This window comes from Vigna unguiculata, chromosome 6 (genome assembly GCF_004118075.2).
Source record: "Vigna unguiculata cultivar IT97K-499-35 chromosome 6, ASM411807v1, whole genome shotgun sequence".
In the NCBI taxonomy this organism is placed as follows: Eukaryota; Viridiplantae; Streptophyta; class Magnoliopsida; order Fabales; family Fabaceae; genus Vigna; species Vigna unguiculata.
In genome coordinates this window covers 24535875-24554096 of record NC_040284.1, presented here as the reverse complement: position 1 = coordinate 24554096, position 18222 = coordinate 24535875, and the positions used below count along the sequence as shown (strand labels likewise).

General features: G+C 32.5%; 2 protein-coding genes across 3 annotated transcripts; both read left to right on the top strand.

The window, feature by feature from the left end:
- The first annotated feature begins 579 nt into the window (after positions 1–579).
- On the top strand, positions 580–11376 carry LOC114188649 (vacuolar protein sorting-associated protein 52 A). Of its 2 annotated transcripts, XM_028077223.1 has the most exons (20): positions 580–846; positions 965–1059; positions 1177–1234; positions 1328–1423; positions 1590–1691; positions 1973–2056; positions 2269–2349; positions 2961–3104; positions 3211–3302; positions 3550–3631; positions 4195–4377; positions 5036–5151; positions 5246–5304; positions 6947–7047; positions 8155–8205; positions 9482–9661; positions 9739–9873; positions 10012–10086; positions 10513–10570; positions 10652–11376. In XM_028077223.1, exons 1-20 carry the CDS (start codon positions 820–822, stop codon positions 10954–10956), a joined length of 2124 nt encoding a protein of 707 aa, XP_027933024.1. In that variant the 5' UTR covers positions 580–819; the 3' UTR covers positions 10957–11376. The 2 variants fall into 2 exon arrangements, with proteins under 2 accessions (XP_027933024.1, XP_027933023.1); XM_028077222.1 differs by having other exon boundaries at positions 10513–11376.
- Positions 11377–13585: 2209 nt separating this feature from the next.
- LOC114188857 (c-Myc-binding protein homolog) lies at positions 13586–17915 on the top strand. Its single transcript, XM_028077516.1, has 5 exons — positions 13586–13782; positions 13887–13959; positions 14065–14113; positions 14186–14309; positions 17497–17915. Exons 1-5 carry the CDS (start codon positions 13762–13764, stop codon positions 17581–17583), a joined length of 354 nt encoding a protein of 117 aa, XP_027933317.1. The 5' UTR covers positions 13586–13761; the 3' UTR covers positions 17584–17915.
- Positions 17916–18222: the final 307 nt, after the last annotated feature.

The window sequence follows — 18222 nt, the reverse complement described above, 5'->3', positions numbered from 1 at the left end:
TACTATTATTTTAGAAAATTTATAACACATATTAGAGACCACAATAATCTAATGAAATAATTTTGAATACATGTCAATAATTTTTTTTAATGATACATACATATAACTTATTTTCAAAATTGAAAAAAAACAATATATTTTTTATGACTGCGGGAAATTTAAAATATTGAAATGTGTAAAAATGTAAACTAAGACCTTATTTTATATAAGAGTAAAATAGTTAACCATTGAAAAATTCACTTCTCAGTAACTTTTATGTTTCAATTTTTTGAGGGTTTTTTTTTAGCAACTCATCAAATAACAATTGAAGTAGATATATATTAACAACATAAAATAGTTGTATACAGTTATTTAATTACAAACTGTTATTGGGACGGTTTTATGATAACTAATCTCAATATCATTAATTTAATCATATGGTAATTTATAATTATTTTTTAGTTTGAAATTAGGTATGATTTAAAAAAAAGTAATGCTATTTTATCTATTTATTATGATTATTTGCTATATTTAGCTGTCCGATTTTTTTAAATTTTGTTTACACATGTATAGAAAACATTTTTCAGTTCTAGAATAAATCATACAAATAATATGGTAATTTTAATTCATTTGGTTCCCCAATCACATTCTCTTTCATTTTGTTTGGACTGGTATCGGTAAAGGTTAGTTGTTTCGTGTCGTCGTGGATCCGTTCAGATCTCATTCAATCCAAGCATCGATGTGTCTGCATTTCATCTTGACGATGCATTGTTGAACCTCAACCTGCGCTTCTTCTAATCCAGTTATCGTTCTTCCGTACACTTCACACTTTCGTCAACAATGGCGGATGTTGCCGGAGTCACAGTGGTGCGAACCTTTCTTTTCGATTGCACTACTGCTGAAACCATTCCACTTTTCAGTTTCACTCAATTACTGCTTTCGATTTCCATTTCTCTTAATCATTTACTGATTCCGCTCTCTGCAGAGTCCCTCTATTGGCGAAACCAGCGATGCACAAAAGAATGTGTTCGATTTGGGAGCATTTGTTGGTGACCTAACTTTGGAAGAGGATCCGAGCAGGTTTTCTTCGCTTTCTACTACGTTTAGTTTCAGTTCGTAGACTTTGGAGCTTCAAACTTTGGAATCAAAATTGGATTACTAGTTGTTTCATGTGTTTCGGTTAACTTGACTTTTCAGCGATGATATATCGTTGGAAGGACTAGAGCAGGAACTGGAAGAGTGTAGGAACAATGATGTGAGTCACTTTGTGGTCGCTGTGTTGAAAGCATTACTGCTGTTTAAATGGATCGACATGTATTAAGTTATTAGATTGCTTTGTTTTGTGTAGGTAGTTGCTAATATACTTTCTAAAGGTACCAAACTTAGGGACTACACGAAAGGAGTAGAGAACGATTTGCGTAAAGTTGAATTGGATTCAATTCAGGTTTGTGGTAAACTTTCTGAACATTTTAAATGCTGCTCCATTTTATATTACTTGTCCTGGTTGTTTAGTATGAATATCTGATCAAAGTGTGGTTGTTTTACTTAGCTAATGCTTTTACTTTTTTTTTATCCGATGATTAGTTTTAATATCGTTCATTTTATTACAGGATTACATTAAAGAAAGTGATAATCTAGTCTCTCTTCATGATCAAATTCGTGATTGTGATAGTATTTTGTCACAGATGGAAACTCTTCTAAGTGGATTTCAGGTATGTTTTTGGCCGACTAAGTTGTAACTTGAAGCTTGAATTTGACACATCAATTTTCCTCTCCTTTTTATGAAGACTTCTCCCCATGAGAATGATTAGATTCTCTTGATTCTTTAGTACTTATTTACCTGTTATTCATCTTAATAGTCATGTAACAGAAACTATGTTAAACCACAGCAGTACATTCAATCATTTGAAGGACTTACTAAAATATTTGAAGTACATTTTTTCTTATATTTATTGGATATTAGATCATGAAATTATTTTTAAATTTTTATCAGGCTGAAATTGGTTCCATTAGTTCAGACATAAGGATACTCCAGGAGAAGTCTATGGATATGAGTTTGAGACTTAAGAATCGCAAGGTATGAATGTTTAATTTAAACAAAATAAATTTCATAGTTGTTCACTAATGTATCATAACACCCTTTTGGCCTTTATTAATAATAATTCAACCAAACCCAATTTGTAAATAAGTCTTTTTGACCTGGGAAGCAACCCTCACCAAAATAAACACTTTGATATCTTATAATGTTAATCCTTTACCTTTCTGCATTTCTCTTGTATCATCCAACAGGTGGCTGAATCCAAATTGGCTAAGTTTGTGGAGGACATAATAGTGCCTCCTAGGATGGTTGATGTTCTTGTTGATGGAGAGGTATTTATATTTTTTCCATGCACCAACGCTCTCTACCAATATTGCTTAAGATGCCTTTGCTGGTGTGAAAATATATATTTATTTTTTTAGTAGTACTGTACTACTTTGCATTTTACATCCATTTCAGTTTTTACTACTTAAAAAACAATATTCTATTTGAGGATCTCTCAGGTGTTTTACTTTTGACGTTGATTGTTCACATCATTGGTCACTTTTTTCATTATTATGCTATAGACACAATATCTTTAGTGCCTTTGGTACTTCTATTCATATTTTTGGGAAACTTGTTGTAGCTTGAATCTTGATTAGCTTTATTAATTTTGACATATCTGCACATTGGTAGCCTTCGAAACATTTAAAAAATTGTACAACTATTAAATTGAATTTTAATATAATGCCTAGATTGACGGTTAATATCTTCCACTGGGATACATCGTCTGGGTTTTCTTTGATTTTTTGTCCTAGAGTTAATTTATTTCAATTCAATTGTCTGTTTTTTATTTTCATTCAGATCACTCGGTACATAATGAGTATAGTTTCTTTCATTATATTTCCTCGTTAATGTTTAATAATCTTTTAAGTAGACTTGTACGCTTTGGACTTCTTTTCAGGTCAATGAAGAATATATGAGAACACTAGAGATTCTCAGTAAAAAACTGAAGTTTATAGAAGTAGATCCAATGGTTAAAGCTTCAAAAGCTCTAAAAGATGTTCAACCTGAGCTTGAGAAGCTCAGGCAGAAAGCAGTTTCAAAGGTTACCTAAAATAATAAGAATAATATTTTTTTATAGCTCATTTTTCTTTGTATTTGGTAGGCCATTTAGTAGGTAAAAATTAACTAATACGAAATTTCGTCTGTAGGTGTTTGACTTTATTGTTCAGAAACTTTATGCACTGAGAAAACCCAAAACCAATATCCAAATACTTCAACAAAATGTCCTTTTGAAATACAAGTAAGTTTTTCTTATTGTTTGTGGTAATCTTGAAGAATTTATTCATGAAGTATTAAATCAAAGGTTGTGGTTGCCAACTTGCCATCATTTACGAAATTTTTATGTGGCCTGCCTACATTGGAAGGCTGTGAAATATTCTAGTCTATACTTCACTTCTTGGCCACCTTTAAATTGTGGACTCACTTTTGGTATTGTTTAGAGCTTCTGGTTCTCTGCTAATCTAATGAATTGATGTATAAATGTGTAGGTATGTTGTTACCTTCCTCAACGAACACGGCAAGGAAATATACAATGAAGTTCGTGCTGCGTACATTGATACAATGAATAAGGTAACTGTTAAAAATAGGGCTTGAAGCAATATCGGTATTTGAAGTAGAAAAGGTCCAGTTGCTTCTGAGTGTTTGTCGTTGTTTCTAATCTTGATCCAAAGCATCTTTTTGTTTGGTTTATTGAATTTTTGTCAAAATCACGGTCCACGAGTCATCAAGATATTTCGGTAAGCTTAGTATTTTGTAACCTAAGCCATTTTTAGACTTGTAATCTGTTGAAAAAACCTTGTTTTGTATGACTTGCATTCTACCTAAATCTGGGTTCAATAATGAAGGAAGCCAGACCAGATCAAAAATACACTTATTTTTTATAAATTGGGTTTAAACTGAGATATGTTATGATTGCATTGAAGACATTAGGTAGCTCTGATTTGGCATAGTAACAAGCCAAATAAGCTTATTCTTATTAGTTTCTCCACAAATTTTATTGGAAAAGGCTACAATGAGCTCATAGGAAGGTCATAAGCAACTATCACAAGCCCAATAAGCTCTTCCAAATGCACCCTAGAATAACATTAGATAACTTAAAGAAAAACGCTAATGCTGCTGCTGAATGTTTGCAGGTTCTTAGTGCTCATTTTCGTGCTTATATACAAGCATTGGAGAAATTACAATTGGATATAGCAACATATAATGATTTAATTGGTGTAGAGACAAGAAGCAGTGGTCTATTCACCAGAGCAAGGGAACCGCTGAAGAATCGATCTGCGGTATTCGCACTTGGGGATAGAATTAATATATTGAAGGTACAACTCTGTCCACGAAAAAGGAAATCCTTGCTGATGATTTTGCTTTTTGATCACTGATCAGATTGGCCTAAAATCCATGTGTTTATTTAATTTATTTATATTTTTATTGACGTTAATAGTTTTCTTCATGGAATGGAGGCTCGTTAAACCCATGAACTATAACTGTTAGAAAAGAAAGAAAGTTTGCTTTTTAGCAAGTTGTATTTCAAGATTTTTGGACCTATTAGTAATTTTTAAAGCAATAATGCTGAGTTATATGTTTGATAATTTGATTCTGCAATTAAATTCATATAATACTAGAAATCATGTTTTTAAGATATTCTATATCTACCGGGAATAATGCCAAAATACTCTAATGATGTCTGAGAAACTCTTTTCTTAAGCTAGCTTTTGTGTTTGAGTTATATTCAGTCTACTTCTGTCATGACATTAGAATCTATCGGTTTTTTATTTTGGGTCACCCATTAATTTCCACTCTGGTTAATATGGTACAAGAGCCTGATCCAATTTGAATACCATTGTTATTTCTTTGTTGTAATATTAAGTCCTCATTGAGGGTTGTTTGGCTTAACAGAAATTGATGTATTGTTAAATGAATCTGCACTGATTTGCAGACTTTTGGATAACTGCATTTCGTTTGTTACACTTTCTACAGGAAATTGAGGAACCTGCATTAATTCCACATATAGCTGAAGCAAGCTCCATTAAATACCCATATGAGCAACTGTTCAGGAGCTTGCAGAAACTGCTTATGGATACTGCTACTTCAGAGTACTCTAAAAGTTCACTATGTCTTGTTATATTATCATCATAACATAAAGTCCCTATTGTTATGCATATTGACATTATTTTCGTTCATCTGCAGATATAATTTCTGTGATGATTTCTTTGGAGAAAAACCTATATTCTATGAAATTTTTGCAGGTATTTTTTTTCTGGAATGTCTTGATTATTGTGAGGAGTTTTTTTTTCACTTAAAAAATAAAGAATAAGGAAGACTTCTAGCTTATTTGTATGTGAGAGGAACATTGTTGAATTCATAAGTCACATATGGTGTATATGTATTGTGTGAGAGGGAGATCAACATTGTTGGATTCCTTTTACATGTGTTCTTGAGAGGAAGACTAACACTGTTGGATTCATTGTCTCTTTGATGTGTGTAAGGAGCATATCCAAAATGAGAACTCTACACGAGAAATAAGATTATACAAACATTTAGTTACAACTATCAGTTTAAAATTAATGGTTTACATGGCATATTAAATTTCAAATCCCTTGTGATTTTCTTTCTTTTTAATTAAAGTACATATGAGATTTTTAAAAGATCACTTAGAACTTGAAATTAAATAAATGACCAGAGCTATTAATTTGAATCTAACCATTGTAATTAAATGTTCTCACTCACAATAACCAAGAGTCTCTCTCTCTCTCTCTCTCACACACACACACACACATGAGGATTGCTACTATTACATTATCGCGTGTCTAAAGATGGGTCTAGTAAGTTACACCTGTGAGAGTGTATAAATAATAAATGAGAGGTTGTAATATGCTAAATTAACTCCTTAAAAACAAGTAGGGATATATCAGCTGCAGTGATCATATATAAGTAAACTTCATTGGAAAAATGGTATTAGAACATCAAGAAACATGGATGAGAGTTGTTTAATATAACTGATTAATTTGAACGTTGAAAACCAAGAAGTGACTTTTTATGAACGAAAAATTAAGCCCTAAATTAATGAGTTTGCTAAAAACACATTTAGTGCTGAAAATGAATTAAAGGTCTGTATATAATTTAAATATAGTAAAACTACGCTAGAAAATTGCCATTTAGTAATTGGAGATATATCATGCCACAAGCCAGACAGTTTAAGTATGTTGGATCTTCATACAATGGATACAGAAATAGAGATGTATGCGATACAGAAATAGAGATGTAAATCATAGACTTCATACTTAGGTAGATGAAATGAAGGAATGCTTTAGGTTTTATTTGTGATTGAAAGGTGTCCCTTAAGCTAAAAGGAAAATGTTATTACACAATCATGCTTAGAACAACCATGCTGTATGGTTCTTAATGTTGGATGATAAAGTGCCAATAAAAGCATAAGGGTTGCAAAGATGTGGATGTTGCATTATATAATTGATCATGCAAGAAAAGTTAAGACCAGGAAAATTCGTGTTGGATTGAAAGTTAGAGTGGCATCAAGTGAGGGAAAGAAGGTAAAATGACATGATATGGTTTAGGCATATGAGAAGAAGACTGATAAAGGCCCTTGTGTGAAGAATCAGTAGATGATATACAGCCTAATAATTTGATGAAGTAGTTATAATAGAGAACATGATGGCTTCATTCAGTTTGTGTACTTGGACCTTGTGGAAAACAGGTTTGGTAGTTGTTTTCTAACGATTTGAATATAGAAAGGACAGTTGTTAAATTCATTTTGGTATATATTTACTTGTACCAAAACTACTAGATCACTTCAGTGTTGAATTTCTTTTCATTTCATTTTAGAATTGTGTTTTCAAGAAGATACTTATGATTTTTCTTTGGTATTTTCAGGTCCATTTGGCGTCATTGATGAGCACTTCAATTCAGTACTTCCAAATTGTTATGATGCTATTGGCCTCATGCTTATGATTCAAATAATACACAAGCATCAGGTAATGTTTTATTTTGTAAGCCTCTGAATTTTTTCTTTGGGTGAAAAGAACGTGTCTAAGCAAACACCATATTGATGCTAATTAGACAGTTCTGGAATAAGTAAATGTAATCTCAGTGGATGGCTGTTAACTGTTTTGCATTTTATTCCAATTTCCAGGAATATGATTCTGAATCTTAACCCCCTCCTGAAATTCTGGAAGGTTGTGCTCCGAATAAAAAATTTAGAAATAGTTTTATTAGATTTAAGTTATGAATTAATGCTTATGTTTGAAATTCGTTATATAAAAAAGGGGTTTGAATTTATTTACAAATCAGATTCCATGTTTGGAATGCCTTAAAGATCAAATGAATTGATTTTATGTTAGCAGTTTACTTTCTTTTTTTTTTATCTCCGAAATGTTAGCAGTTTACTTAAACTGACTAAATAATAAATGCAAAAAAAATCTCAATTCAATTATTAAAAATGAGTGGATTTCTATTCGTACACAACTACAAATGAATTGACTTTATGTTAGCAGTTTACTTCTTTTTTTTTATCGACAAATGTTAGTTGTTAATATTTATATTAGTGGAGGGAGTTGAATTCACAACCTCTCCCACCTTCCCTTTCAAACCCACCTTATATCTCCCAAATGTGAGCAGTTTACTTAAACCGATTAAATTAATAAGTGCAACAAAAATCTCAATTCAATTATTAAAAATGAGTGGATTTCTATTCGTACACAACTACAAAAAAAAGATTTCTAAATAAAATCAATTTTATATATCATAACTATGCACAAAGGTATTCATTTATAAATCAAATTCATTCGTAAAATATTTGACTCCAAGCAAAGAGTCTTGATAGTTTGGGGGTTTGGAATATCATTTAAGAAGACACTACCATATGAATGAATAATATTGAAATGGTCCTTTCTACAGCATGAGAATATTTATGACTCTCCAACTCTTGAACCATTTCAGCACATAAAACATACGTAGAAATAAAGCTTTGTTAAAAAATATAGCAGTCAACAGAATAAATTGTGTAGTATTCTGCATGTTTTAGCAGATGCACTTGGAAATTTTACTTGTATATTTGATGTGTATGACTTTTTCAATTTCAGCTCATCATGTCTCGGAGACGGATTCCATGCCTGGATTCATATTTAGACAAGGTCGGTTTTCTATTTATGGACTTACCTATACAAGATAGCCTTCTCTTGAGAGTGTTTAAACTGGGAAGCCATATAATAACTTATAATTAGATGATGATTGGACTTCTATGTTTGGGAATAGCTTTTGTACACATTGAAATGTGAGTCTAGCTTTGATACTATTTAAGCACTAGAGTTACTGGGATGTTGTTCTGGTTAAAATAACAATAGATGTAAAAGAGTAAATAAAATATGATTGACACTTGCCCACTGGGTTCGTTTTTTCTTAAATATGATTGACATTGGTTGATGACAGGAAAACTCAACTCTGACCAGAACTTCCCCTTGTTTTCATTTGCGATAATATTCGTTTACATTTTTATTATAATATATAGGATTAAATATGTTTTTGATCCCTTAACTTTTAGTGAAAAATGAAATTAGTCTCTCCTCGAAATTCTTGTCCAATTTAGTCTCCCAACTTTATAAATGTGTAGATTTAGTCCTTTTAACCAAATTTTATTAAGTTTATTTCACGTTTCAAATGCGATTTATGATAACATTTGAATTGTTTATACCAATTAACACATTTCCGTTTCAATTTTAGCTAAGAAATGTGTTTGAAATGTTAAATAAACTTAATAAAATTTGGTTAAAGAAATTAAATTCATGATTAAAAAGACTAAATTCATGCATTTCTAGAATTGAGGGACTAAATTGGATCAAAGTTTCGAAGAGGGGCTAATTCTAATTTTTAGTGAAAGTTAAGGGACCAAAAACATATTTAACCCTAATATATATAGATTGTAGCCTTTGCAAACTTTAAAGTGTGATTGAAGTTGCCGAATGCAGCAAATATTGTCTTTACTTGTTGTTCCAAATTTATTTTCTGCTACATAATGCAATTCACATTATTGTACAATATATATATACAGTTTATGTTTCTTTTTTAATTGGCAAATATTTGAAGCAGTACAATATATATACAGTTTATGTATTTTTTTTAATTGGCAAATATTTGAAGCAGTGTGTGGTGAGTATTTACTTTTTATGAAGCCCCCAATTCAACTTCCTTCTCGCCTTTTCTTTATTATCTATACTAATTATTTACACATTTTTGGTTTTTGATATCCTTCTATCACATGCCACTGGCTCATAATTGGTAATTACCTGTAGATTTAGATGGACTACATTATTAATGGCTTTAAGGAATACTGCTAATAAGATAATGTGCCCGTGTATCATTTAGAATTTACTCTTTATCGACCCATGATGAAGCTAATTTTATTTTGTGCAGGTCAATATATCCTTGTGGCCTAGATTTAAATTGGTATTTGACATGCACCTCAACAGCTTGCGTAATGCAAATGTGAAGACATTATGGGAAGACGATGTTCATCCTCACTATGTCATGAGGCGATATGCTGAGTTTACTGCTTCTCTTATCCACTTAAACGCTGAATGTGGAGATGGTCAGGTTAGTGTGATGGATGAATAGTCACCTAGTTATCTTCCGTAAAATTCTAATACAATATATCCTCTTATCAATTGCAGCTTGATTTGAATTTGGAACGACTTAGAATGGCTGTTGATGACTTACTTATCAAGCTTGCGAAGAACTTCGCAAAACAAAAACTACAAACAGTGTTTCTTATAAACAACTATGATATGACAATTACAGTTTTGAAGGTAGGATTCTGTCAAATAACTATTTATATTTGCATCAATAAGAAGCTCAGGGGTGAGACAAGAGATGTGGTTTTCATAGTCAGATAGGATGTTTTCTGACTTTTGCCAACTGAAGCTTGCCCACTTTCTTGATTCCAGGAAGCAGGACCTGAAGGTGGAAAGATTCAAATGCACTTTGAAGAACTACTGAAGAGCAATACAACAATATTTGTGGTAACTACAATCAATTTCCTGTATAAATAGTTTCAATATAATGATAGTTTTGGGAACATATCAGTGTATCAATTTTCTGTTGCTATATGTTCACATTCTTGTTTCTTTTGGCATATAATGTTCACATCTTATGCCCACCTAGAATTTTGTAGTGTTTTATGTCCTAAATTGCGATAATGACTTTCAAATAACACAAGCATGCTGAGTCGCCTCACCATTCAATTCACGAGAACTCAATTTGTTTGAAAAAAGTTTAGAAACCATTTATGCGATCTCCAAATTGGAGAAAGGACTTATAATAGTTATAAATTCTTTTATATTAAAGAAAGGGGAAAGCATACCGATAGATTATACTAAGCAAATAATCTAATTTTCCTGCCTGTTCTCATATGTGGTTATCCTTAATGTTCTCTTCATTCCTTGTAGGAAGAACTGCTTCAAGAGCATTTTAATAGTTTGATCAAGTTTGTAAAGTCTAGAGCTTGTAAGTATCACAACAAGGACAATGTATTGTTTTTTATCTCAATTTTGAAATATACGGGCTTGATTGTGTGTAATTTTTCAGCCGAGGACCCAACATCAGGTCCAGATAAACCTATAACTGTCGCCGAAGTCGAGCCGCTAGTGAAGGATTTTGCGAGTAGGTGGAAGGCTGCAATCGAGCTGATGCATAAAGACGTTATTACTTCTTTCAGCAACTTCTTGTGTGGTATGGAGATCTTAAGGGCTGCGTTGACTCAATTGTTGCTCTATTACACAAGACTCTCGGATTGCATTAAGAGGATCGTGGGTGGATCTGCATTGAACAAGGATCTTGTTTCCATATCTTCAATCATGTACGAAATTAGGAAATACTCGCGGACTTTCTAATCTCTTCAGGATGTCATTGTTATGTACTGGGTCTAAATCACAATCAATGATATTCCTTTTAATATTATGCCAAAAAAAAAAACATTTTTGTATCCTTTCAATGAAAGATAGCTTTGCTTCTTTCGGGACGCCCAAACATGGGCACTTTTTGGTGCAACCTATTTGGGAATTACAGAAGTACAGATAATATAGGTTCAAAGCTCACCATTGTTGTATCATGGCAAACGCATCAGTTGTTCATGTGTGGTTTTTTATACTGAGTAAATTCTTGTAGATTTTCTTTTCTTCTTTTCAAAACCTTGATTTAAGCATTCTCAATAGAAAGCTGATCAAACTAGATGTAATAATAATAGTGAAATCCATGTATCCGTTTCATTGTGCAAGTATCACTGTATGAAATTACTATTATTTTGCCTTCAAGAGCTTTAATCTTTAGCATTTTTTACGCCCGAATAATCGAAATCAAGCAAGAGCACTTGTTTCAAATTTTATATGTCGCACTGTTGCCCGCCCTACTGCAACTATTCATCTTATATTAATAAAACAACATTGTTATATTCTTTTAGTTCTTTGTATGTGAATTTTTATTTTCTAAATTTTCTTTTCAATACTTCGTTATCAGCAAATAGAAATGAACATGAAATCTTATTATTTATTTATATATTACTCAACTTGTTAGTCAATCATAATATATCTCGTTCATAATTGTGAACAAAACTTCATAAAACGTTCATTGACGCGTGATCATCTCAACTCGACAGAAACAGTAGTAAATTTGCTCACCATATAAAATACTTCCTTTAGACAGCAACACCCAGCTTTTCGGTGAAGAAAAAACAATAAATAAAAACGGCGTCAAAATAGGACACTAGGAAAAGGACAGAAAGGACATTAACTATTAATTTCATCCCAAAATATCAGTTTTTTTCTTTTTCTAAAGTAATTGTTTAGGTATGAAATTAGCTAAGTAATTGTCGTAGTATTAAATGATTTTTCTTTTTTACTTTGGGGTATTCCTTTACTTTTGATTACTTGGTTTTTTACACTCCGAAAATTGAGTTTAATAAGGAAAAAAATCTATAAATCTCTATGTTATTATTTTTTAAAAAGTAGGAACTACTTTTTATGAAAACTTTTGAGAGTATGTATTTATTGTACTTCTACTTCTAAGATTATCTTAGATGAATTTTATTTTAAAAAGTACTTGAATAAAAAGTTATGCATTAAAAATCATGAGCGATTATGATCGGGTTTAAGATCTAATTAAGATTCAGAAAAATATATTAAATTTACAATTCATATTTATTTTAACTAGATTTATTTTATTTGAATTTTTTTTACTTAAATTTGAATTTGATTAAATTTACTTTGTTAAGTAGTTGAAATTCGATCTGATATTTAATAAATTTGATGTAGGATTAATTTTATTCTGCTTAATATGGTTTTGATTCAATGTAATAGAACAAAGGTCAAATTTAATTTTATTATACATGATTTAATTCGTCTTTTGATTTTAGTTAATTTTGACTAAATTTGATTTATGAGAACATGACTCGATTTAAATTTGACACAATTATATATTTTAGTTAATTTTGACTAAATTTGATTTATGAGAACATAACTCGATTTAAATTTGACACAACTATATATTGATCGGATCAGTCTGACTTTTGTATCGGTGAGTCAATTTGACCTAGGTCTGGACCAACTTGACTTGTGTTTGATGTTGGATCGACTCGGCTTGTCCAAGTCTTGGAATGACTCGGCTTGTCAACCTACTCAATTTGGTTTTGTGCCTATTTGACTTGAAATAGGTATAGACTAACTCGCCTCAACTTGTGACGGGGTTGACTTGATCCAATCTCGAGCTAAATCAACTCAGCCTCGACCAAGGTGTTTGGTCTAGCTCATCTTGATTGTTGGCATGAGCTGAATCAACTTAACCTTTGTATAAGGATGATTGAGATCAACGTCATCTTAGGGCGACTCACGTCAACCTGGAATTAGGTAGGCTCGACTGAATCTTTGACTTAGGCCAACTCGACTCTACTCAGGCCAGGGTTGACTGAGCTCCACATTGGTTTGGGACAACTAGACTCGATATTGGCTTGGGCCAATTTGACTTAAGAAGTCTCAACTGACTTAATTCAATATAGGCCTGAGCTAACTCCACTTGACTTAGGTGCAACTTGATCTGATATTAATCTTGACTTGGTATTGATCAGACTATGATCGATCGCCTAACCCAATTTAGTTGAATATGGATAGACCGTGACTCAAGTTCAAACTAACTAATTTGCTTTACTCTTGATCCAAAATAATTTGACTTAACCTAATATAAGCCCAATTTAATGTTATTTTATTTGAGTCTATCTTGTCTCAATATTTTCTAACTTGACATGACCAAACACACCTTAATATTAGATTTTCAAAATCTAAAAGATTATTCATTTTATATCTAATTCAAATCTAATTAAAGAGAATGAACTTAATCTAAAAATTTAAATTTGAATTTGAAATAAATACATTCTAGAAGTAATATAAATTTAGACAAGTATGAATTATATTTCATAAGTTGCATTTTTTTTCTCACCTAATGAAAGAAACATTGCAACAATATACTTTCTTGCATAATTTTGTTAACACACAATAACTGACACTTGTTAAAAAAAGAATAGACTTACACACTTTCTTACTCCATTAAACCACCAAGAATTAGAATTATATAACGAGTATGAAGCGTGTTTGCAGATCGGGACAGGTGACAAAGCAAGCAATAGGAACATTGGGTGTCGATCGAAACAGATGATGATGCGATACAAAGAGGTTCAAACTTTCACAATTTTCTTTCTGTTTTTCCCCTTTCTCTAATAATCAATATCAACATGAATGAATCTCGCAATGTGATAGTTATTATCAATTGATTGTAGGAAAAAGAAGCGAAGAAGGAAGGTTTTAGAAAATATCTGGAAACAAGTGGAGCTGTGGATGCTCTCACCAAAGGTTTCTTTCCCATTCGCATATCCCTCTATGCGTTTTTTCAACTAATTGTTCACTTAATTAACAACTCTTGTTTCTTTCTTTGTTCCCAATTTGGCGTTGTTGAAGTTCTGGTTGCTTTGTACGAGCAAAACGACAAGCCTTCTTCTGCCGTTGAGTATGTTCACTTCTTCACTTTCCATTCTCATTTGTGACTCTACACGTGTGACACACACGTTTCTCTCCGCAGGTTCATTCAACAGAAGTTGAGCTGTCCTTCCATCTCCGAGTATGAAAAATTGCAGGCCGAATTCTCCGATCTGCAAATCAAATACAGTGAGCTGTTGGCAGCACACCAGAGAACCTGCAAAGAGGTTATTTTTATTTTTTATTTTTGTTCTTTTATTATTTACCATGCTTTTTAATTTTTACTCTGGTAGACAGTTACTGGGAATATGTATTATTATCCCCCGTTTAACGAAGTATAATTAATAATTAATAATTAATAATTAATTACATAATGCTATTAAGTTAATCGGTGCATATGTTGTTAAAATATAGTCTGCGATAAGTTGATTAGAGGGTTTGAACAAAAATTGAAATGCATAAGGTGATTTTAAGGGAGAAGATTAGTTCATTTTACGACTTTATTTCCTTTTTCTTTCAGTATTTACTGAAAAGTCTATCCAGCCGCAGTTATACTTGTAATGTGAAGGGTTGTAGGTGTTAGGATTCATGATGGCAGGTGAAATGAATAATTTACTGTGTATAAAGCATGTGATAAAAAAAATGGAACTCTTGATTAGTAACAAGAATATGGACTTGAAATGTTGGTTATGATGGATAATAATGTCTTGTGTGGTTAGGGAACTTGGTTATTTTAGGTTCATTAAAGGTAATGTAGGAGACAAAGTAAGGGGAAAATATGGATTGGAAAAGAGCTATGGACCTGTATAGAAGGGATGGAGGTCGGGGACTGGCAGAAGAGAACAAAGCTGCTCTTGTGGATAAGGTTGTTTTACATTAAAGTTAAAACCAATGTTGACCATCCACTTTGACTGAATGATCAAGAGTAACAGCTCCACTGGGGCATGCAATTACTGTCATTTCTGCATATATGGACAATTAATATTAGAAGTTACTTATAATAGCATGAATTTTTGAAGAAGTTACGAGATTTCTGTGTGTTGTTCTTTACTATTTATAATAAGATTTAATTATCAATATGTGCTCACCTCACTCTCAGCATAAAATAGGTCCTCTCTCTTTATACTCTCTCATACATATGCTGGCAGAACTGTGCATGCACATACTTGTGTTAAACTCAGAGCATGAGGCAAAACTGTGCCTTCTTCTGCTGTCGAAATCTCATATAAATACAATTTAATTGTAAGTTGTCAATCTGATTTTCAGCCTAGTAAATCTGCTAAACTGCCATATATACATTTAAACATATTATTCTATTAAGAGATGAGAATAATAGTTATAAAAACAAATACATGTACAATCACATATATTAGCTTTCTTCCATCAATGCTATTTACACCCCCTCAAATTGGTGTTTGTGGATTCACAAGCATCAATGATACTAAATCCTATGTTTGAGCTTCGTCTAAGGCAAGAAGTTCAGTTTCAACAGCCTTTAACCAACATTCATTCTCCATGGCTTGTTGATGAGAAGTAATAAGAATGTATGATAATTTTGCTGTCAAGGAATTTATGATACCCATTTGTTGGTTTAGAAACATGCAAATTGCGTCACAATGGTGCTGGATCTGGTTCCTGTACTGGCTAAGCGGCCAAGGAATTATCTTAGGGGCCCCATGGGATTTTGTTTCCTGATTTTGTGTCGCAACACTTCGTCTTTAGTTGATCAAGCTAGGTTTAGATGATGATTGACCTACTGAGAGTTAGAATACAATGGAAAAATAGAAATTGGAGAGTCATGATGTGTTGCAAAAAAAAATATATTTTCTTGGAAGATGACATTCCTGAATCCAGCTAAGGTTAGGATCATAACATAGAAAACCCCTCTGCTAAGGAGAATACCCAATAAACACAGCCAACAGATTGTGTTGTCATTTTGGTGCATGATGTCAAAACTTCTTGCACCAAAAACATTAAACAACCCTCACGTCAGGACTTCTTGACTTCCCTTCTGCCATGCATGCTGCTGGGACAACAAATGATTTATGTCCTTGAAGGATGGACTGAGATGTTGTTCTTCACGATACAAATCATTGAGATATGCATCCACTGATGACCGGATCCGATACCTTCAAGGTCAGATCACAATTTCAAAAGGAAATTGATGTCGTTTAGTAGTTTTGTGAATTGATTAGACTGAATTTAAGACTATGAGTTATCAAGTTTTCATAACTTATATCAGTATATTCAGCCCAAAGATTCATGTTTAAAGATAGCTATGTCATACTCAAGCTGGAATCATCGAACTGCATTGGTTTCATTATAGTCTTTCTTCAAGTGTCCTCATCGTTATTGTAGTCTCATAAAGACGACTGTTGAGAACAATTCTGGGATCCACGGAAGCTTGGATCGATGCCATGACTTGAGAGTCTTTAACACTCCATTCGACATAGTCAACCTTATGTTGGATTTTGTCAGAGAGGTGTGCTACAATCAACATGCCCCAACAGATATTTTCCTCTGACAAATATTTGGGATCGGAACTCCCATACTGAGTAATTTTTGGCATTAAGGCAAACTGATAAAACATCATATATTTTTCATAGACGTGGATACAGTTCAAAGGAAACAAAATACTACTAGAGGGTAATCAGGACAGGGAAACGGGTAGCCTAGAACAACTTGACCGGAAAACAAAAAAGATCTAGAAACTTGGACTAGGGTGAAAAAACAAGAACAAAGAACGTATACAAAGTCTGGGACAGTAACCTAGGTTGATACCGGTTAAACATCGAGAACACGAGGCCAAAGTTTTGTATTTTCCAGCGGCAGATACCTCATAAATACAATCTAATTAGCTGTGAATCAGATTTTCAGCCCACTAAATCTGCGAAATCATATATAAGTATAAACATATTATCCTAACAGTTTCAAATACAAATAAATGTGCAATCCCATATAATTTGCTTTTGTCCATTAATTCCACTGACAACTTGTTGCTTTTGTCCATTAATTCCACTGACAACTTGTTGGTCAAGTTAACATTTATCAGGATTGGAGAAATTCGAGATAGGTTAATTATTGTGTGTTCCCTCCTCGCATGCCATGCCACTGAAAAGGATAGAAATGATTCTCGAAAATCTTGGTTTCCATTAGATGTATTCTTAAGTATGTTAACTTTCCATCTATGATGATTGATCTCTATACGAGTGGATTATGACTCTCGGATCAACGTTACACTTGTGGAAAATATTAACCAAAAGAAAATACTAAATTTCTAATCCACAATTTGGTAATTTTGGCTTCTGATACTATTCATATATTCCATTGGTTCTATTGAATTTGTTGTTTTTATTTTTCGGTTTGACTGATGTTAGGGTTTATCCACCATATATGTGTTATTTGTCTTCACAGTTAGAAGAAATCAAAAGCTCGCATGTCTTGGCAACGGTATCTACCAAAGAAACAACTGACGATGAATCTCCGAAAGATGGGCTCTAAAGCTTCCACGTTGAAACCTGCAATTCTTGTGGGTAACCTGGTTTTAAATTTTCCCAAGTGTTCTTTTGTCAGTGTAGGTGACTACTGAGTGTGAATAAGATTTTTGGGAATTTGGTTTTTAACCGAAACTCCATGGTATCATATTATTCATGTATCTCAACTCACTGAGATAAGACCATTGTTGTTGGTGGAGGTGGTTAGTGACAATTGGTAGATTTTGGTTATAGGGGATTCCTTTGTAACTTGTAATCACCTCTTCAGTCTACTTAAGCTGTAACTTATGTGCAAAATGGTGTTGATTTCTTATCAAGTTATTCTGATTTGGAACAGAATTTTGTTTGCTTCTTGAATCTGTTGGGGAGCATAAAAAGTCTATTTTAGGGAAAATAAATTATTAAATCTTAAATAATATATCATTTAAAATTAAGAGAGTTATTTTTTACCATAAATTGAGAATTTTTGCTTTCGGTACTTTTCTTCTTAAAGTAACTTCATCTGACACTTAAATGCTGGAAAAAAAAAAATCATTTCATCCTGTTTGATTGCGGTTCTGTTTAACATATCAACAATGTATTAAAAAAGTAATCAAAACCATCAGACTTCTAGGTAATGATTCAGCTGATTCAAAAATTGTAATGA